Here is a 23,327-nt window from a genome sequence, read left to right as displayed (position 1 = left end):
GTAACAGGTGAATGAAGAGCGCTGTGATTGATTGATATGAGAGCTGATCCGCTCATTCCCCGCCTCCTCTAAAGCCGACTGAACTAACCGCACACAGATGACATGAGCTGGCTGTTGAGCGGACTGTCTTGTTTGGATACCTGAGACTCGACTTTGACATAGCAGCGTCATTTGCTGATTGCTAGACATACATTATATGTTCACCTGAATAAGCAGCAATGAGGAAAATCATGATTCGTGTTGTCAGAAGTTTTCGAGAGATTTTGACGAGAATTATAGCCTACACCTTTTTTTTTTTTAATAGTGTATTGGTTAATGATCGAGTTTTTATTGATAACTTTTTGTTGGAATCTGCTGAATAATGAACATGACAAGAGAAGGCAAGGAACTTAAGTCGTTTTTATTTAGCGGGGTCAAATTAATTTTAGATTCGATATTATTTAGACGTTCCCCTGCAGTAAGAGACCATCTAAAAAGTCCACAAACTGCGCTAAAACGTTGGCGTGCAAGCGTTCTCTCAAGTCAGTTTTAATTGCATAGCGCAACACACATCATTTCAAAGCATCTTTACAGGAAAAAAGAAGCTGTAATATCTGTAATGTCTTAGAGTCATAATAATGTGGTTTGATAAAAAAAAAAACCTGAGTGTAAATTGTGCCTCAAAATAAATAAGTAAATAATATTTCAAGTCAAGTCAAGTGGTTTTTATTGTCGTTTCAACCATATACAGTTAGTACAGTACACAGCAAAACGAGACAACGTTCCTCCAGGACCATGGTGCTACATAAAAACAACAAAGGACCAACACAGGACCACATGAGACAACACAACAAAATAAAATACCTATATATACCTATATAAAGTGCACGTGCAAACATGTGCAAAGTACGGGACAGTACAACAAATTACTGACAATGAACAGGACAATAGACACAGTGCAGCGCCGACCAGTACGCAGTAGTGCAAAAAGATGACAGTTTCTAAAAACGTAAACATAACATACTATGAGATAGTGTTCTATGCACATAGCAGTTATTGAGGTAGCAGACAGTTATAAAGTGACAGTAATTAAAGTGCAACTCAGGACACGTGTGTGTGTGTGTCAAACCAGTCTCTGAGTATTGAGGAGTCTGATGGCTTGGGGGAAGAAGCTGTTACACAGTCTGGCCGTGAGGGCCCGAATGCTTCGGTACCTCTTGCCAGACGGCAGGAGTGTAAAGAGTTTGTGTGAGGGGTGTGTGGGGTCGTCCACAATGCTGGTTGCTTTGCGGATACAGTGTTTTTTGTAAATGTCTTTGTTGGAGGGAAGAGAGACCCCAATGATCTTCTCAGCTGTCCTCACTATCCTCTGCAGGGCTTTGCGGTCCGAAACGGTGCAAGTCCCAAACCAGGCAGTGATGCAGCTGCTCAGGATACTCTCAATAGTCCCTCTATAGAATGTAGTGAGGATGGGGGGTGGGAGATGTGCTTTCCTCAGCCTTCGAAGAAAGTAGAGACGCTGCTGGGCTTTATTGGTGATAGAGCTGGTGTTGAGGGACCAGGTGAGGTTCTCCGCCAGGTGAACACCAAGGAATTTGGTGCTCTTGACGATCTCCACAGAGGAGCCGTCGATGTTCAGCGGAGTGTGTTCACCTTGTGCTCTCGTAAAGTCAACAACCATCTCTTTTGTTTTGTCGACATTCAGGGACAGGTTGTTGGCTCTACACCAGTTCATCAGCCGCTGCACCTCCTCTCTGTATGCTGACTCGTCGTTCTTGCTGATGAGACCCACCACGGTCGTGTCATCGGCGAACTTGACGATGTGGTTCGAGCTGTGCATTGCTGCACAGTTGTGAGTCAGTAGAGTGAACAGCAGTGGAATGAGCACACAGCCATGGGGGGCCCCAGTGCTCAGTGTGGTGGTGGTGGAGATGCTGTTCCCGATCCGGACTGACTGAGGTCTCCCAGTCAGGAAGTCCAGGATCCAGTTGCAGAGGGAGGTGTCCAGGCCCAGCAGGTTCATCTTTCCAATCAGGTGCTGGGGAATGATTGTGTTGAACGCTGAGCTGAAATCTATGAACAGCATTCGAACGTATGAGTCCTTATTGTCTAGGTGGGTGAGGGCCAGATGGAGGGTTGTGGCGATGGCATCGTCCGTTGAACGGTTTGGACGATACCGCAAACTGTAGTGGGCCAGGGAAGGGGGCAGCTGGGTCTTAATGTGCCTCATGACGAGCCTCTCGAAGCACTTCATGATGATGGGTGTAAGTGCGACGGGACGGTAGTCGTTGAGGCAGGACACTGAAGACTTCTTTGGCATGGGGATGATGGTGGTGGCCTTGAAGCATTTGTACTTAGACCCCCAGTGAGCATGTTAAAGGTGACTGTATCAAGGAACACAAAACTTCCTAAGATCTGGTTAATGGAGAAAAATAACCTTGGGGGAAAGACAGTTCCCCTGTGGCTAAAATAGCATGAATATAATGCCAATATTAGTTATTTATGTGTAAAACAAACCATGGTTTAAAATTAGTAAAAAGTTATGCCGAGTTTACACTACACGATTTTAAGCCCGATTTTCGCTCCCGGTCAATTTTGTGGAGGCAAAAAAAGCCTGAAATCTTAGGCAAATCGGATCTCGCTCTATCAAAGATGCGATTTGAGCGAAGCGCCGTCACGTCACCGATGTCAGCGAGATATCTAGAATGTTAAATATCTGGACCTGTCTGTGATTCCAAATCGTGCAATGTGAAATATGTTTTGACTGAATACAACTGCAGCGTTGACATAAAGCCAATGAGAGAGCAAGAAACATCCTGATGTATCTGCAACAGAACATCAACTAGCATGGCTGCGGTATCAAGAACGTCTCATTGGACCGAAGAAATGGAGGAAAAATTTGTGGAACATTGGGAGGGGCACCAGATTTGTTGTTTCATCTGAACTGTGCCACAAGAAAGAGAATAGTTGAAGAGAAATTGCCAATTCTCTTGGACAGTCAGGTAAGCAAATGGGTAGATTTTTCAGTAGGAGGTACTTTTTCATATTGTATCCAATAAAATATATGATTAAAAACATACACATCTTATTCTGAAATGCATAACATATGATCATGCATTTGTTTTCGTATCTCGTGTCACTTCACGTGTGTACTGTGTTGTGAAACGTAATTTGATGTCCAGGCAGAGTCGACGGGGATTCGTCAATAGTGAAATGTTTTGTAATGTGTTCAACCCTGTCGCCGATTTGTCGTGTAATTTGAAAACGCTACGACTTCCATGACAAGACATACAGTTGTGTTAAATGAACGGTACCACAATCCGACATCTTTGAAAGTCATGTAATGTGTAGGAGGCATTAGTGTTAGCAGCCAATGTTTAAACAAAAAATATATTGTATGAACTGTAAGATTAATGACTGATGTCTTTAAAGTTCATCCTAGATTAACTGCTGATACATTGTCCTTTGTTAGTTGGCTGATGAAGGCTTTAGTTGGTAATCAATTTATTATCTGTGTATTCCATTTTAAGAGTGTAGTCCATCCTTTTACCAAGGTGATGCAGGCAGAGGTCACTGAGATGCACTGCAGTTGGACTGGAAGCTTGTGGCATTTCATTTATGGTCAAATCCATCTTATGTCCAGGTTTCAGGCAGTAGCACTACAATTCTATTGACTTGTACATTTTAATTGTTATATTAGTCAATTGAATTGTATTTCTACTATGTTGTAGCAGGCTGCATATGAGATTTTGCCAGCATGTTTTACAGATGCAGAATTCAATTATTTTAGAAGAAAAATGAAATGCATTAAGGTGTTATTTTCACATTCCAAAGGTTGTAGTAGATTCCCAATGGATAGACGGACTTAATACATGTCAACATATATTCAAGTATGTCCAATTATATGTACACTGTGATTAATGATTATATACACGAATGCACGTGCGCGCGCACACACACACATACACACACACAGTGTAAATGTTACTTTTACATCCTTAAGTTTGTAGTAGATTCCCCTTAGACTGACTTATATGCCATATTTTTTCATTATGTCAAATTATGACATTAAGTATTCATTTTTCTTTATTTTTTTTTTCTCTCACATTCTAAAGTTTGTTGTTACTTTGAGTTCCCAGTGGGTATACTAACTTACTACGGCTGAAATTTTGCCAACAACTCACCTTATACAGATGTAATAATAAACTGTTATAGGTAATAATTATTGAAATTAAACTTTTTTTTTATTTTATTCTAAAGGCACCAGGCTTCCAGTGAGGCTCAAATGGAAGCCTACAGACTTTAGAATGTAAACATTTCATTTAGGTGATTTTTTTTTTTCTTTATTAATTCAATACAGCATCTGTATTGTCAGATTACAAGTTTTACCCTCAGCAATGGGTAAAACTTGTAAGTCACTACAACCTTTGGAATGTGAAATACTGTAACATATAGGTGTTGTTATTATTATTAATTTCTAAAATTAATGAATTCTGAATATATAATTATACATATAAGAAACAACTACAGTAAGTCAGTTTATCCATTGGGAAACTTAATAATGTGAAAATAACATTTTAGTGAATTATAGTGATTTTGTGTTTCTAAAATATTTGAATACTGTTTCCATATAAATGGGCATACTGGGGAAAAATAGAACCTGTAAGTCAGTCTATCTGCTAGGAACCTATTACCACCTTTGAAATGTGAAAAAAACATTGGTGAATATAAGTGACATTTTCTCTTAAATAATAGAATAATCCTCACAATTTTAAATATTGGAAAAATAGGACCTGTAGTAAGTCATGCATCCCTCCAGAAACTTAACCTTTGGAATGTGAAAATATCATTTTTGTCAAAGTTTGTCTCCACACTGTTCAAGGACTCTTATTTTGAAGTTTTCTCCTGCACTACATTTCCCAGTATCCACTGCCCTTATCACTTCTTGTTATCCCTTATTAAGTTTCCAAGTGTGTGTGTGTGTGTGTGTCCTCTAGTTTTGTTTAGTATTTGTCAGTCCTTGAATTGTGATGTTAATGTTTGAGTAGTTATGTTTGTTTCCACTCCAGCGTTGGTTTCTGCTCCAGCAAATGTACTACTCCAGTGTTTATGATTAAAGTTTGAAAGATTCTACTCCTGCGTCTACTCTCTTCCACTCCAGCACACCAAACGTTACAATTTTGGTGAATTGTATTAATTATATATTTTACTTATTTTCTAATATAGTATTATTTTCATATCTAGGGAGCTATTGGTATAAACTCACATGTATTCAAGTCAGTCGTTCCTCCAGGAGCATACTAAAACATCCTACTATAACCTTTGGAATGTAAAAGAACATTTTGGTTATTCTTTTTTTATATAATAACTGAATACTTTGATGGTGGCAAGAGCTCACATGTAAGTCATCCCACTTGAAGCCTACTACAACCTTCAGAATCTGAAAGTGTATTTTTGCTTTTTTTTATTAATTTTTTATAACTTCTGTATTATAGGCACAAGTCAATTTATTGAATGGACAATGCTGATGTTTTAGCGCAGTGGGAGGAGTTTTTAAATGGTCCCCTACATATCTGCAATGAAAGTGCATCAGAGCATTTTCAGACATAAATATTTCTGTTGCTACAACAAACATTGACTGTTTTGACTACAATGTTATATGCTCCTATTGGATGGCAATTTAACCTAGTTGCGATAATATCTTTGTAAGATTGTCGCCCTCAGCTACACACTCTCACGGCAAAATCATAAGGATTCAGAAGATTTCTAAATTTGGCTTATTCATATTATATATCGGATGACTGCACTTGTATGAATTTGTATGACTTTCACTACAGCCATTTTTTTGTGAAGTTGTGAACATTTAAAGATATCACTTGTCTATTATCACATTTAATTAACCTTAACCCTTTGCCTTATTTTACCGAATTATTTCCATTGAAATATAGTAATATGTTTAAGCATTGAAATTCAAAATTGATAACACTGTTATTGAAATTTATTTCTTTTTTTAAATGATTTCATTTAATTATTCAACTAAATGTGTGTTTTAAGGTATTCTTTTTTCTTTTTCTTTTTTTCATAAACTAGGTTTACACGAATGAAAAACAATTGCCTTAACAAGGTCAATGACCTCACACATGACCACTGCCTGTTCATCATTAAAATGACTACCACATAGTTTGAATGAAACTCCACAGATTAAGGATCATTATTGGAGTGGCTCAATATCAAAATGGTGAATGCCTACCCAGTCTAGTTCCCAAGTCATTCCAAATGGCATAAATTATGCCTTTGAAGGGAGCACAATCATGATAGCCATACTGTAAGTTCATTCTAAACAGAATTTCAAATAAAAATTTATTTTAAAAAAATGATGTGAGTTCTGTATAACTTTAATTTTTAAACCCTAAATTTTTCATCTATTCAAAGCTCTCACAGTGGATGGTATAGTCTTCAAATTAAATAGAGCTTAGGAACGAGCACTTCTGAATGAAACACACCTGTGATAACAAAGCTGTGATAACAGTCCACTTGACAATTTATGACACTAGGTGCGTTCTGTTCAGAGGTGATCATCACTATGCTCTTTTCCATTCAAAGGCATTACAATCACTGTGAGAGCTTTGAAGGTTTCAAAGGTGTGGGGCTCAAAAATTATGGTACCTCTGAACTCTTTTTCTATTGGAATTTACCTTTGAAAACCTTATCGCATAACTTAAACAATTGTTCTCCCTTCGAAGTGCCCTCTGATGGCATGCCATTTAGAACAAAGGCTTTATTGAAAAATTAAGGTGCCTGACACCAATCGTTAAAGGGATATCGCTGATCCTTCACCAAATTTTATAGTGGATGCCAGACACTGTGGCTTGAAGGCCTCACCAGGTCTTTGTCTAACCATTAGACGACCTTGTGGAGGATCAGTGATGATCTGGGGGTGCTTCAGCAAGGCTGGAATCAGGTAGATACATCTTTGTGAAGGATGCATGAATCAAGGCATGTACAAGGTTATCCTGAAAGAAAATTTGCTTACATCTGCTCTGACAATGTTCCCCAACTCTGAGGATTGGTTTTTCCAGCAGGTCAATGTTCCATGCCTCACAGTCAGATCAATCAAGGTGTGGATGGAGCACTGCCGGATCAAAACCCTGTCATGGCCAGCCCAATCTTCAGACCTGAACCCCATTGAAAACCTCTGGAATGTGATCAAGAGGAAGAAGGGTGGTCACGAACCTTCAAACAAAGCCGTGCTGCTTGATTATTTTGTGCCAGGTGTAGCATAAAGTCACCCAACAATGTGAATGTGAATGACTGGTAGAGAGCATGCCAAGCAGTACATATTCAAACCAGCCCATCTGGCATCAACAATCATGCCATGGTCCAAATCGATGCAAAAAATTAAATTTTTTCCCCATTTCAATGGTTGATGTGAACATTAACTAAAGCTCCTGTATCTGCATGGTTTTATGCACTGCACTACGGCCACACGATTGGCTGATTAGATAATCGCATGGATTATTGTCGGTGTTAGACGGGCTGGTTTGAGTATTTCTGTAACTGCTGATCTCCTGGGATTTTTCACACAACAGTCTCTAGAATTTACTCAGAATGGTGCCAAAAACAAAAAAACATCCTGTGAGCGGTAGTTCTGTGGACAGAAATGCCTTGTTGATGAGAGAGTTCAACAGAAAATGGGCAGACTGGTTTGAACTGACAAAGTCTACAGTAACTCAGACAATTGTGGTGTGAAGAATATCATATCAGAATTCTATTCTGAGATGCAGGTTGGTGCTGTTTTGGCTGCACAAGGGGGACCTATACAATATTAGGCAGGTGGTTTTAATGTTGTGGCTGTATATTGTAACACTTCACAATAAGATTCCATCCATAATCATTAGTTATTCATAATCATTGGGTATCATGGACAAACAATTAACAATATATTTTTGCAGCACTTATTAATTTAGTTAATAAAAACACAATTGTTCATTGTTAGTTCAAGGTAAAGTTCAAAGAGCCACTTTTATACCACTTTTTAATTTAAAAAAAAAAATGTAATAGTATGTGTTGAAATTAAATTCTATTCCTTCTATCTACAGAGATACACGTTCAGTGTGACCGGCCCTGAGGCGCTCCCAAAGAGCTGGTTCAATGGCTCCATCTTGTGGCCAAACCACATGTGGCCCATGGGCCAAATAGAACATGCGCGTAGGGTTCAGTCTGCAAATGTCGAATCTGCGAATGTCAATCTCAAAATAATGATACAGCGGCGTGCCGGTAGGATCTAGCCGCCACAGAGACAGGGGACCATGACAGACCTCAAAATGAGCAAAGAGCAGAAATATGATCGACAGCTCAGGTACACAACAGTCGGGATTCAAAAACTCAGAAAGCTGCGGTTTACATGCACAACGATTATCCTTCAGCGTTATTTCTGATCTTTCCTATGACATTAACGCTTGAATACATACAGGCCTAGGGGTAATACTAGCACTGACTCTTTACGATTTATTTATTTAAATCAGAGAGCTGGACAATTCATTATGCTTTCATTTGGTAGACAGCAATATTGCACATCTGTCTTGTGTTTAGAATAGTAAACTATACCTAATCGGAAATCTCTGGATGTCTTATATGCTTACCTGTTTGTCTCAAGAGTATTTTATATTATAGCAATATTCTGGTCTATGAGCGGTTATGTTGTTCGGTTGTTTCAGGTTATGGGGAGATCATGGACAGGAAGCGCTTGAAAATGCCCATGTTTGTCTCATCAATGCCACTGCATCCGGCACTGAAATACTCAAGAACCTTGTGCTACCTGGTATCAGTTTTTTCTCACTGTGCATCTCCAATTATGACAGACTTGAATCAATATGGGTCAATGGTATAACATTATATTTGTCTGCTGTCCTTCATAGGCATTGGAGCTTTTACCATAGCCGATGGACACAAAGTGTCAGGGGAGGATGTTGGAAACAAGTACATTTATTATTCATATTATTCAATTGTAGAGCGGTACACAGATAATTAAATACATTAACTGTCATCATATAGAACGTATAGATACAGGGTTGGGAGTAACGGAATACATGTAACGTGATTACCTATTTAAAATACTAAATATAAGTAACTGTAATTACAATACAGTTACATTCAAAAAGTATTTTGATTACTGAAGAGATTACTTTGCATTTTATTGTCATTTGTTTCATTTAATATTTAGTCCTTTCAGATGGATAACATTTATACATATAAATTATATGATCCAAAGTGCATTTGAACAGCGGTGAAAACTTTCTTATGATGTGTTACATTCATATGAGTAGACAGAGAAGTAGTTTTGAGCAGAAGAAATAGAAAGAAACATTTAGTAAATTGCCAGCTTTATGCCAAGCTAAAATGTTATTTCTAGCCATTTTACAAGCATGTTACAAGGAACTAACTTATTTTTTATCAAGAAAATTCACATTCTTTTTTTTCTAGTAAGACCTTTGATATTAGGGCAAAAATCATATACTTGATAGTAATTTTTGTATTGTTTTCCTGTAAAAATATCTAAAAATCATTAAAACAAGATCAATTTGATTAATCTTGTTTTAGAAACAACACTGCATAAGATATTTAGGTTTTTCAGAGAATGTATTTTTAACATGTGTAGTTTTGTCTTGCTGTACTGGCAAAGTTTTTAAAGTCAAAACAAGTGAAAAAATCTACCAGTGCTGAAGAAGTAATCCAAAATATTTAGAATACGTTACTGAGCTTGAGTAATCTAATGAAATATGTTACAAATTACATTTTAATACATGTATTTTGTAATCTGTAGTGGAATACATTTCAAAAGTAAACCTCCCAACCCTGTGTATATCAGTGGGGATTTCTTTAAGACTGCAAGGGAAGCTCAGCTTCCCCTATAATGTCAAAAAGATAATGGTCAAATATGTACTATTGTGTAAACAATTTATTGACTAAAAATGCGTTAGAACACGTTCATCTCGAAGACGAGTTCGTTCAGAATCAGCTACATTACATATAGCATGTCGGCTGACTCGATTTACTTCTCATACATTCCCGTAGCGTCAGTGCATTTCCCTGTTGAAGCCGAGCATCCATTGACTTCAATGGGGCTGCTCTGAACAGTTTTTTCAGTGCTCGAAAATAGACGGTCATTGGATAAATGCTGCGATTATGTCCCGCCCACGGACGCTCAGCGTCTCTGGGGGTGAATGAGGAGTGGGCTGGCCCGGACTCCGGGCTTCCGCGTGATGATTGGAGGATCTGTCGAAAGACTGCATCTCCTTTTGATTGACAGCGAATCTGTACTATAAGAAGTCACTGAAGCTATTTCAGGCTCAGTCCGATCGCGGATTTCTCAAGTGTAGTCCAAAGACAAACTGCTGCAACCTATTTCTTTATATTTGTTTGGCGAAATTGCTAGTCAATTTGCATAATACATTTCACACAATTATACACCACATTCCTTGTTTCAGTTTTACCAAGTTTAATATATTTTGTTTTAGAGCGTTCGTTCGTTCGTTCGTTCATTCATTCATACAGTAGGCTAGGCTAGCGTCGTACGGGTGAAACTGCGCACGATGGCAGACGGTGCTAATATTGTCGACCTGATTTTGGCGAAGCCATTTGAAAGTCTTCCTTACGAGGAAAAAATTAGAATTAAACAGCAGGGCAGATCAACACCTAAGATTGATTTAGTGCAAAAAATAGGGTAAATAAGTTTATAATGTAGGCCGAAAATGAGCTTCCCCTCTTTGAAAGACCAGCAGCCGCCACTGGTGTATATATATATATATATATATATTGTACATTATTCTTATCTGATCATGCTTTGAATGTTCTATTGCAGCTTTTTTCTCAGCAGCAACAGTATTGGAAAGGTAAGCTTAGCTTGTGTGCTCCGGCTCCATAAAATATATATTCCAAACATAGTGTGATATATTGCCAAATAGTGAGTGACACAGGGTGTGACTGAATCCACTGAATTGTGTTATATTTCAGAACAGAGCTCAGGCTGCTACTGAACTGCTACAGGAGCTCAACAGTGATGTGTCTGGAAACTTTGTGGAGGAGGTCTGTCTTTTAAAACATTATCAACCAAGTGTTTGTTTATGTCTGCTAATATGTCATATTCATTTGTCTTTTTAAAATTATTATTTATATTTTTAATCCTCAGAGTCCTGATAAACTTTTGGACAATGATCCTGAGTTTTTTCACAGATTTAGTCTAGTAATTGGTGTCCAGCTTCCTGAAAGGTATTATTTATGTGACTCTTAAAACACTGTATATAAATCTAAATATATTTTGTTCCTTTATTATTGTCATGGGCTTCTTCTAGAAACATAATTGTTAAAGACAACAGATCATTTTCGATTGTTTGTAAATGCTGGTTCATCAAATCTGGCTTTTGTTAATGAATTTTGTCTTACTCTTAACAGCACATGTTTGAGGCTAGGCTCTGTGTTATGGGAGGCTGGTGTGCCATTCCTTGTGTGTAGGACATATGGACTCATTGGTTACATGAGGCTGATTGTGAAAGAACACACGGGTAAAAGAATAAACCAAACTATTTTGTGGTTCAAAATCATCTGAATGTTGATAGAAAAACTTAATAGGGATTTATTGTATGAATATCTGCACATGCCTGTTGAAGTCACATAGCATGTATAAGTCTGATCCATGTCTGGTGGATATGGCACTAAACCAGCATAGTTATGCGGGCTTAAAGGAATAGTTCACCCAAAAATGTATATTCTCTCATTGTTTTTACTCACCCTCTTGCTATTCCAGATGTCTGTGACTTTCTTCTGTTTAACACAAGGTTTCCATCGAAATTTCCAAAAATTTGACTTAAGAATATGAATCATTGCGTGTTTCCATCCACTACATCATGCACATTATCTTGAGGGAGCTGCCTTTTCATGATGGAGCAGCTAAATGATGTCCTTGCTTTTGGGGAGAGTAATGGACCAATTGTTCCATGGTTTATTAAATGCTGCCAGAAGATGCCGCAGAACAAGTGTAATAACACTTTCACATTCAAATTCTTCTTTTGATTTTGGTGATTCACATTCTTCGTCCTTATCCAGTAGATGGCGATATGGACGAAGAATGTGAATCACCAAAAACAAAAGAAGAATTTGATAGTGTAGATTTATATAAAAACAAAGTCTTAAATATTGATCTGTTTCTCATCCACACTTATCATAATGCTTCTGAAGACATGGATTTAACCACTGGAGTTGTATGGATTATTTTCTGCTGCATTTATGTGCTTTTTGGAACTTCAAAGTTCTGGCCACCGACCAACAGAGCTGAGATATTCTTCTAAAAATATTTCTTTATGTTCAGCAGAAGAAAGAATATCATACACATCTCGGGTGGCATGAGTGTGAGTAAATGATGAGAGAATTTTCATTTTTGGGTGAATTACCCCTTTAAGTGGTTCAGACAACTCACCAACTAGTACATTTCTAATGTAGTTTTGCTATCCCTAACATTTATAGACATGGATACTTTGGTTAAAATGTAAATGTAAAGCAGTCTGTTTTTGTCTTCCATCATAGCGGTTGAGTCTCATCCAGATAATGCTTTAGAGGACCTGAGATTAGACCATCCATTCTCTGAGCTCAAAAGCCACATAGAGTCCTATGACCTGGACAACATGGAGAAGAAGGTGAGATTAACTCTTTCCCCGCCAGCGTTTTTAAAAAAAAGTTGCCAGCCACCGCCAGGGTTTTTGACGATTTTCGCTAAACTTTAATGGCCTGCAGAATATTTTCTTCCATGAATATATAAAGATGCTATATATCACAATAAAGATCTGAGCCTCTGCTTTTAGGCAAAAAAAATGATTTTGTTTTATCTTCATTTTTTCTTTTTTTATTGCGACTTGAACAGAGGTCGGTTTTGTCAAAAAGCTGATAAAAAGGCATGTTTATGTCTGATATTTTGAGCTTCTCAATACTCCATTTCTTCATGTTTGAGACGATCGCAGTCTGTTTCTTTGATCAAAGAGTTGCGTACTCTTTCAAAACATGCGGAGGGGGTCTTCCTTACCGTATAACACCTAAAACACGGAAACCCGGAAAATTCCGTGTTTGGCGGGGAAGCGTTTTTTCATAAAACACGGAAAATTCTGTGTTTGGCGGGGAAAGAGTTAAAGATGGTGATGATATCAAAGAAGACACATTTTAATTGCTGATGTGTTACGTAACCTATGTGCCTGTATTTGGTTCACATGTAAATCAATTGTGGTCAAATTTTGTATTTGTGTTTTTAGGATCACAGTCATACACCATGGATCATTGTGGTTGCCAAGTACTTGGGAAAGTGGTATAGTGAGGTAATTCTTCACAAACTATTTTGATCTTTCTGTGTATAAGGGCTCCTAAGTGTTCTCAAAGTATATTCTCTAATCCAGCACAACACCCAGTTACCGAAGAGTTATAAGGAAAAGGAAGCTTTCAGACAACTCATCAGAGAAGGTAATGCAGTTCAGTATTTGTCAGTAGTGGGTTTGTTATATTGTCAAATTTAACTGCCATCATCTTTTTTGTTGTGTGTTTTCTGTCATTTCTTTATTCTCAGGAATCCTTAAGAATGAGAATGGATCACCTGAGGATGAAGAGAACTTTGAGGAGGCGATCAAGAATGTGAACACTGCTTTGAACCCCACCAAGGTACTGTAGATGTCCTCTTCAAAGATGAGGTCTGTGTGCTGTAAATCTGATATGTATAATTGACCTTTGTTTCTCTCTGTGATGTAGGTCTCTAGTGCAGTGGAGGACATATTTAATGCTGAACAGTGTGAAAACATTACCTCACAGGTTAACAGCTTTTCTTTTTATTTGTGGAAAACACCAGTTCATCTGTGTAACATATGTGGTCATTTAAATTGTATCAATTATACATCGCCAGTATGGCTGAAATGATTAGTTGACGTTATCGACAACGTCGACAATAAATATTGTGATGTCGAATAGTCGTTTAAGCTCATTTAATGTAACATTAGATCACATTAAACTCCAATGATCAGCACTGCAGCTCGCGCCTGACTGAAGAGTGGAGGAATTACACAGCTCACACTCCAGATGCACTCTAAACTTTCGCAGCTTTAGGTGATGTAGAACGCAAAGTATGAGGAAATTATAATGCAAAAATAAGTAAATACAGAAGCACCCTTGTTGTGGAATAAGTAGAGCTGGTGTTGCTGCTCCACTGAAGCAAAACTTGCGTGTCAAGCGTCTTTAAAGGAAACACCCCAGCGTTACACCTTTAATGCAGTTTGTAAAGGAGCTTCACAGCAGAGCGGTTTCTTCACAAGTAAGGCCTTAATTAATATACTTCAGTGCTTTACATCTTCACAATGACTTATCAGCTTCACAACAATAACTCATCAGCTTCACAATAAGATATATTGTCCCTGACTCTCTCTGCTTCTTGTCGGTGGCGTCATCCTTTTATACCGCTCTCCCCAAGCTCACAGCAATTAGAAACAGATGTTAATCATAATCTGGCTCAGGTGTATGCACCTTACTGCTTTCTTTCCGAGCGGATGTTCGACCACGCCCACACTGCTTCAGTTATATTTAATGTGTTATAGCTTTATTAAAGTTCACATAATATGGAAGCAGATCAGGTAATAATCACAAACTCCGAAACTGGCATTTCTCTGTGCAGTCAGCACCTCTTTTATGAGCGAATGTCCCGATCTAGATCTTGAATATACTTATGTTTCATCTTTACTACACTCGCAGAAGTATAACCAAGTGGAAACATATACTTGTATACAAAATACACTTATATGTAAGATACATTCTCTTAAAGCATGTCTAAATATCTTATATGTTCCTTCTCAAGTAAAACACTTAATAACAATAGGATTCTTTGCAGTGAATTTCTTTACTAAATTAAACTTGATAAAAAAAATGTTTTCCCTTTAATTCAATGATTTTCATTGAGGTATATTTTATTTTTGAATTTTTAAGTTATTTGTCCTCCTTTATTGTCAGGAAGCACGTTTAATACTACCTTTTAAGTCGGGGCACAAGCTGAATAATCGGTTAAGAGCTAATCATTAATCATTCAATAATCGTTCTAATAATCGTTAATTAATTGATTATCAAAATAATCATTAGTTGCAGACCTATTCATCAGTTTCATGTTGTTTAGTTATTTCATTTAACACTGAAATAGGTGTGGTTGATGTATATTTACACTTTTACACAGACCCCGTCCTTCTGGGTTATGGCACGTGGGGTGAGAGACTTTGTGCAAAATGAGGGGAATGGAAACCTTCCTGTACGAGGAACCATCCCAGACATGATTGCTGATTCTGACAAATTCATCAATCTACAAAACATGTAGGTATTTACAGTTGTGAGATATTTACATACACTAAGGTTGTAGTCATTAAAAAGTTTGTTTTAACCATTCCACAGATTTAATATCAGAAACTATAGTTTTGGCAAGTCGTTTAGGACATCTACTTTGTGCATGGCACTAGGAACCTTTCCAACAATTGTTTACAGACAGATTATTTAACTTTTAATTGACTATATCACTGTTCCAGTGGGCCAGAAGTTTACATACACTACGTTAACTGTTCCTTTAAGCAGCTTGGGAAATTCCAGAAAATGATGTCAATCCTTTAGGCAATTATCTTCTGATAGGAGGGTTACTGAAATGGAGGTGTACCTTCAAACTCAGTGCTCTTTGCTTGACATCATGTGAAAATCAAAAGAAATCAGCCAATACCTCAGAAAAAAAAAACTGTGGACATCCACAAGTCTGGTTCATCTTTGGGAGCAATTTCCAAATGCCTGAAAGTACCACGTTCATCTGTACAAACAATAATACGCAAATATAAACACCATAGGGACCATGCCACCATCATACTGCTCCTTAAGGAAGCACATTCTGTCTACTTGAGATGAACGTAATTTGGTCCAAAAAGTGCAAATCAATCCCAGAACAACAGCAAAGGACCTTCTGAAGATGCTGGAGGAAACTGGTAGACAAGTATCTATATCCACAGTTAATTGAGTACTATATCAACATAACCTGAAAGGCTGCTCAACAAGGAAGAAGCCACTGCTCCAAAACTGCCATAAAAAAGCCAGACTACAGTTTGCAAGTGCACATGGTGACAAAGATCTTTTTTGGAGAAATGTCCCCTGGTCTAATGAAACAAAAAATCTGTTTGGCCATAATGACCATTGTTATGTTTGGAGGAAAAAGGGTGAGGATTGCAAGTCAAAGAACACTGTCCCAACCATGAAACATGGGGGTGGCAGCATCATGTTGTGGTGCTGCTTTGCTGCAGGAGGGACTGGTGCACTTCACAAAATAGATGGCATCATGAGGAAATACAATTATGTGATATATTGAAGCAAAATCTCAAGACATCAGCCAGGAAGTTAAAGCTTGGTCGCAAATGGGTCTTCCAAATGGACAATGGCCACAAGCAAACCTCCAAGTTGTGGCAAAGTGGCTTAAGGTCAACAAAGTCAAGCTATTGGATTGGCCATCACAAAGCCCTGACCTCAAACTGATAGAATATTTGTGGGCAGAACTGAAAAAGCATGTGCGAGCAAGGAGGCCAACAAACTTGACTCAGTTGCACCAGTAGGCCAAAATTCCAGCAACTTATTGTGAGAAGCTTGTGGAAGGCTACACAAAATGTTTGACCCAAGTTAAACAATTTAAAGGCAACGCTACCAAATACTACCAAAGTGTATGCAAACTTCTGACCCACTGGGAATGTGATGAAAGAAATAAATAAAAGTTGAAATAAATTATTATCTCTACTTTTACTTAAAATAAAGTAGTGATCCTAACTGACCTATAACAGGGATTGTTTTCTATGATTAAATGTTAGGAATTGTGTAAATTGGGCTTTCACACTGGGCACGTTTGCTGCGGTCAGAATCCGAGTGTGATTATTCCTGGTGCCCCCCGCAGCATTGGTCTGGTTTCACACTCACTTAATTCTATCGAACCCCGGTCCATTTGCATTCATCTTACATCATCACAAACACGCATGGTGAACATAAGGCGACTCATCATACTTTTAGTTTTTTTGGTGCCATTATGCACAACAGAGTGAACGACAACTGCGAAATATGTGCGCTTCATGGCGTAACTCATCAGATGTCCAGGGAAAGGCAGCTTGCTGCTGCTCGCAAACTGCGTTTTTTGAGGAGACCGCTGATTGCAAGGAATTAATTTGCATCTATGTTTACACTGCACGCTTACTCACTCATGTCCAAGGTGAAGTTATTGCCACTGTCATCTCCTATTATACCCTATATATTTAGAACATCTAGTATTTATATATAGTATTATAAGGTGTATAGACAGACCGACAGACATTATTTATAGTGTTGATTGTACTTGTATGTCATTGAGGTGTCATTACTTTTTTGGGACTTTCAGGAATGTGTGGATCCTTGTGTGTTGTCGAAGCTAATGATGTCGTCATCGGATAAAGCTTTACTTCCTGAACAAGTTCACACCCGAGTCCGAGTTGCTTTCGCATTCACGCGAATCGCACTACAGTTCCATTGTAACCAAACTCAAACCACCTCCTACAGGTAGTCTCGAGTTTGGTACCCTGGTCCGAATGACAGCTTTTCACAATGCCAAATTCAATAAAATGTCAGCAAAATTTGAGGTCATAAAAAGTCTTAAATATCTCCAGTCTTCATTTTTATTTAAAGAGGTCTTAAATTTGGGGGTGGAAAGACAGAAAGCGTGATATGACCTAATGTGATTATCAAACTTGAAAAGAATACGATTTAATTAAATAAATACATGCATTGCATCCTTCAAAGTAAAAGCATGACTGTTGTATTATTAATTCAATTTGGATTCTTTTAGCCTTTGTCTGGCCCTCCCCATGACAGGAAGAACAACATTTAATATAGGCTACCAATTATAAAAACTATTGGCAGACTAACTAGCTTTCTTTCAACACATTATCGAATCAGCACAATCCAATATCAGTTGACTTTTAATTAGCATTTATTTATATAATGTTACATAAACCAATTTTAAAGTGATATATATGTGGAAAACATATCTTTAATATTTTAAACTTGCATATAGCCTACCCTGTTTTACTGATAACCAATGTTAAGTCCATGTTGAATGCGTGCCCCTGCCTGTTTAAGTAAGAGTCTTTGATACATGATTCATTTGAGATTGTGTTGGTTTGTTTTGGTATGGGGATACAGTATACAGTAATTTTATTTGTTTTATAACATCTTTAATGTGATTTATAAATATTTAAAAAAAAAATCTCTGCAGCAACCCTGCAGATAGTATGAACTCAAAACGTCTCTGTTACGAACGTAACCTTGGTTCACTGAGAGAGAGCGAGATGTTGCGTAATGACGCATTTGTCAGTGAGTCAAGTGGTCTAAAGCCTGTATGCAATTATATACAATTTATTGGCTGATGGCGCTGAAGCGACGCCCATAGGGAGCTGCATCACTAAACTCATATAGGCAGCTGCTTTGGTGCCATTTCGTCATATTTTCTGCAACAGGCACAACAAGCCTGTGCAGCAACTAGAGACTATGGCCAGCTATGCAACATCTAATTCCCTCTCAGGCAACCAAGGTTACGTTCATAACAGAGACATTCCCTTTCAAGGAAACATTGACTTGCGTAATGATGCAATTGGGACGAGATACCATCACGCCATGCGTACAGTAGCTGTCAAATCTCTAGGACAGTATTGCAAGCTTACAGCATGGCACAAACAAGCTAGAGAAATAGAAAAATATTTTACGTTATTAATGTCCTAACTATACATTGTGATCAGCTGAAGCCACTTTGGTGAATAAAAGTACCAATTTCTTTCCATAAGAGCAAAATCTGTACATTATTCCAAGCCTTTGAATGCCAGTGTGTATGTACACTATTGTTCAAACGTTTAGGGTCACATACTCAATCTTTCAAATTTTTTACATTTTTGAATCAAAGTCATCACAACTATGGAATAATAGAAATGGAAATAAGGCAATTATGTTGTGACTAAAAAAATCTAAAATAAATCCAAACCATGTTACATTTTATCATCTTCAAAGTGGCCACACTTTACAATGATTTTGCAGAAATGTACTCATGGCATTTTCTCAAACAACTTCTTGAGGTATCACCCTGGGTTGCTTTTTAAATAGTATTGAAGGAGTTCTTATCTATATGCTGGGCACTTAGTGGCTGCTTTTCTTAATTGTTCGGTCCAAGTCATCCATTTCAAAACCTTTTTTATTTTTTTATAATATTTTATTTTTGTAATTAATATGTTGGCACAATTACATTTTTGTCTACAAAATTAATTTCAAACAATTACGCATACACCTTCAAGTGACCCCAAGTTTTGATCGGTAGTGTATATATATATATATATATATATGACATGACCACTTACAATAGCAAAAACAATATGTACCTGAGCAGTGAATGTCTATCCCTCTGTTTACTTCTGATGATGTTAGAACTCAAGCACTCTTACATGAGACATTCTGCTGAATGCTTGGTAAGATGATCTGCAATTTGTTTCACACTTTACTTGCATTTGTTTTACACTTTTAATTTGTATTCAGCTATAGAGAAAAAGCAATGAAAGACGCTGCAATTGTGTCCAAACATGTTGAATCCTATCTACAATCAGTTGGAAAGGTATTTACATAACCAACTTGTTTGTAATAACAGCATTTTATATATTTTACTTACACATTAATGCTAAAGATTAAAGTCTTTTGTTTGAGGTGTATTGGCTTCATGCTGCTACTAATGATTACTGTTTATTTCAAAGCCTCCAGAGAGCATCTCTGAACAGGAAATAAAGCTCTTCTGTGAGTACTGCCTGGTCATCATGCACACTACACACTGCTCCCATGAACTGCTCTTGGTTCTGTTTCTGTTCTGTTTATGAAGCTAGATGAGCAACACTTTTCATACTTGTGGCAAAATCCCATGATCTGCTATTAACTATTCCATCAGTATATTTGGATTCATTCATGATAACTTTCATGGATCCAACCATAATTGATGTGGCAATTAAATGTGGCAAAAAAAGATAAATGTGTGGCAAAACTATGTTGTGATGGTGTTTTGTGTCCCACAGGTAAGAACGCAGCATTCCTCAGAGTGGTGCGTTGCAGGTCTCTGGCAGAGGAGTACAGTGTAGACACTTTCAATAAAGATGAAATCAGTAAGGCTTATATTTGTCATAAGTTTAAGTAATGAACAATACTTTTACACCATTTATTAATATTCATTCATGTCAATTTTCTGCATTGGTTACTGTTAATTTTCTACATTTTTAACAAATAAAATGTAACACATACCTAAATATTAGTTAATCCTTAAATTAGTCCAGCTGTCAATGGACAGTTGTTTGGTTTATAAATGTATATTAACCAATGTTTTAAAAATAAATAATTATAAATAATTTGCTTAGGGCACATTTAAGAACCTTGTTGTACTGTAAAATGGTACTGCATTTCACTTTGGTGGCCTGAGGTTTCTAAAATCAGTTTGTAAATGTTATACTCACTACACAAAATCAAATTATTTAGGTGGATTAACCAATAGGGAATCTGCTTGTTCAATCCATGTTGTGTACATCATGCTTTGGTGTTGTACTGTATTGTACTGTATGTGTTAAGTAGTTGTTCCTACCTCCACAGCATCCTGTATGGACAGCCCTGACAGTGAGATGGTCCTCTACCTCATGCTCCGCTCAGTCGACCGCTTCTATCAGCAGCACTCTCGTTATCCAGGTCAGAAGACGTAGCAAAATTGACAGGCATAAAATAACAGTGTTTATAATATCCATTAATTTGTCAAAGATGGTCCTTTTTCTTCCCATTTTTGTCTGAATTTTGAATTCAAGAAACATCTTCAAGCCTATTTTTATAGATTTATCACTATGCTAATGACGTTGTTCCATGGCACTACCACATTACTGTTGCAATTTTTTAATACCATACCATGTAAATACTGTGGTATAAGTTTAGTAATCATACAGTGCAATCGTATATTTAAAAGTACCTAGGTGTTAGCTTCTGATACCATCACTGTACCATGGTATTTCCACTACTTAATAAATGTTCTATAATGTAACTATTTGTATATACGATTGCGTACTTGCATATAGTTACATTATACGATTGCGAGTGTGATATTGCTTTTATACAACAGCTCAAAGAATGAGTAAATAAAATACTCATGGTCTTCCCCCGAGTATTTGTGGTAGCCGGTGCACAAGAGTCATTCACTATATAAACCATTCTTTTCTCCGCCATGTTGATTACATCACACAAAACGGTAACTACGGTTTCAGGTATGCGCCCTGAGTATGTGTGCTTACTCAGTCAGATGTGTCTCTCAGCTGTGATGAGTCTTAATGCTGAAGCTGTTAGTTTAGTAAACCGAGCGATCATGGAGTGAGAGACAATACCGATTACTTAAAATAAACCGCACGCTAACTGACGTGCGCTGACTCAATACATGTGAAACTTAACTGGCTCATAACACATTAAAATAGTTTTTTGTCACCACCTGCTGGCTAAAATCTGTAATGTCACAGGGAAAAATGAAAAGACACACATTGCTCTTTTACGCATCTGCTCTGCTCTTACTTTTTACAGCAACATACTGTGTGTATATATATATATATATATATATATATATACATCGATGCTTAAAATTTGCCTTTAGCTGGAAGCCTGTCTACAGAGCAGCTGCTGCTTAAACTTATGTAGCAATGTAATTCAATATTGTCCCTGTCAAATAAACCAATAAATGTAACAAAAAAATATATATTTGAAATGTCACTCTGAGATTATAGACTGTACTGTTGCTGTTTTTTCTCAGGTGTCTACAATTACCAGGTGGAGGAAGACATTAATAAACTCAAGCTGTGTGTAAACGGTCTTTTACAGGAGTACAGTCTAAATGTTAATGTGAAAGATGACTACATACATGAGTTGTAAGTTTAATCCCACATTTAGGCCTATTTGGTTTGAGTCCATACAGTATGTACTTGTTAAATATATGTACTAAATATGTTTTATGACAAGGAAGAACACATTTTTCCATTTCATAATGAAATTGTAAAAGTGTAAATGTTGTTGTCTTATGTTCCAGCTGTCGTTATGGAGCTGCTGAGCCACACACAGTCGCAGCGTTTTTGGGGGGTGAGTGTTAACATAGTAATATAGGATTGGCCTGCAAACAAGCACATTGTCACACAATCATATAATTAATATGATGGCCATCTTTACTATCGGTATGTGAATTTTATAGTACAAAGGCAAATCAAACCATTGAATACAAATACGACCTTAATGATTGTCTTCCTTTTGTTGTAGGATCAGCAGCTCAAGAAGCCATCAAAATCATCACTCACCAGTTTGTACCTTTCAACAACACATTCATCTATAATGCCATGTCACAGACCTCTGCTACTTTTCCGCTGTAGAGCAATCTTCCCCATCTGATTTTCGCTCCAATATCAAAGTGTTACCCTCAAAGGCACAGAACATTGGATTTGGTTTAATTCATGAATCAAAGGAGTGCTCAAGTTTGTTTATACATGTATTGATCGATGCTCTTCGACCAGACAAGAACTGATGCTGCATACTGAATAAACCGTGTATCTCCGAAGCTTTTGTGTGTGGTTTGTGTACTCTGCTCATATGGATGAATATGGTCAAAGAATAGATCAAATGTCTCTCTTGTGTCACCAGCGCAGTGGTTTAAATATAATAATGTAAATCCATTCCGTTATGAAATTGCATTCATAGACCATGGTGACAAGGCTAATCTGTTTTGCCCGGCTAAATGTTACGTTCAGGCACATAGCATGACTAGTGTTAGCAGTCAGCTGCCTGAATAGAAAATATACTGACAAGCATGTGAGTCTTTTGAAAAACAAGAAGAAAAACATTTTCATAAATGTCCATAGCAGCAATTTAGCTGTTGGATGGTTTTACATTTTGGACGTCCCCTCTGCCAGCAGTGCGCCCAACTTAAATTGTAGTATGATATAAATGTGTGGCATTTTTTTTTTTACATAGTAACTGAAGATCTACTGTTTATGTATGCCATAGAATTTGTACTAAACGTGACCCTGCAGTGCTAAGGTCTATCTGTGGTGAGCTTCTGTTTGAATAGTTTACAGAGTTATTTCCTGCTGTAGGGTGGAGTGCTGTGTTTCCATGGCCTGTGTAAAAGCAGGGTGCTCTCTGTGGTTTGGAGAGAATAGCTAGATTTTCCTCATTGGGAGTCTAGACAGAGGAAGGACACAATAAGT

General features: G+C 37.4%; 1 protein-coding gene across 1 annotated transcript; it reads left to right on the top strand.

Annotated features, from left to right (window-relative positions):
- The first annotated feature begins 8,215 nt into the window (after window positions 1-8,215).
- Window positions 8,216-22,673, top strand: LOC127648103 (NEDD8-activating enzyme E1 regulatory subunit). Its single transcript, XM_052136351.1, has 20 exons — window positions 8,216-8,338; window positions 8,697-8,800; window positions 8,898-8,958; window positions 10,841-10,871; window positions 10,993-11,064; window positions 11,168-11,247; window positions 11,431-11,540; window positions 12,559-12,668; window positions 13,275-13,337; window positions 13,416-13,479; window positions 13,583-13,674; window positions 13,762-13,821; window positions 15,224-15,357; window positions 19,609-19,684; window positions 19,821-19,860; window positions 20,133-20,219; window positions 20,698-20,790; window positions 21,887-22,001; window positions 22,160-22,209; window positions 22,384-22,673. Exons 1-20 carry the CDS (start codon window positions 8,289-8,291, stop codon window positions 22,491-22,493), a joined length of 1,602 nt encoding a protein of 533 aa, XP_051992311.1. The 5' UTR covers window positions 8,216-8,288; the 3' UTR covers window positions 22,494-22,673.
- Window positions 22,674-23,327: the final 654 nt, after the last annotated feature.

The sequence above is a fragment of the Xyrauchen texanus genome, chromosome 1, assembly GCF_025860055.1.
Source record: "Xyrauchen texanus isolate HMW12.3.18 chromosome 1, RBS_HiC_50CHRs, whole genome shotgun sequence".
In the NCBI taxonomy this organism is placed as follows: domain Eukaryota; kingdom Metazoa; phylum Chordata; class Actinopteri; order Cypriniformes; family Catostomidae; genus Xyrauchen; species Xyrauchen texanus.
Note: the sequence above shows the minus strand (reverse complement) of the source record. Positions and strands in the feature narration are given on the sequence as shown.

Coding starts and splice junctions, on each gene's coding strand:
- LOC127648103 (XM_052136351.1), top strand. CDS start 8,289: ATGACAGACCTCAAAATGAGCAAAGAGCAGAAATATGATCGACAGCTC. Junction 12,669..13,274: donor TGGACAACATGGAGAAGAAG/GTGAGATTAACT, acceptor TTGTGTTTTTAG/GATCACAGTCATACACCATG. Junction 13,675..13,761: donor CTGCTTTGAACCCCACCAAG/GTACTGTAGATG, acceptor TCTGTGATGTAG/GTCTCTAGTGCAGTGGAGGA.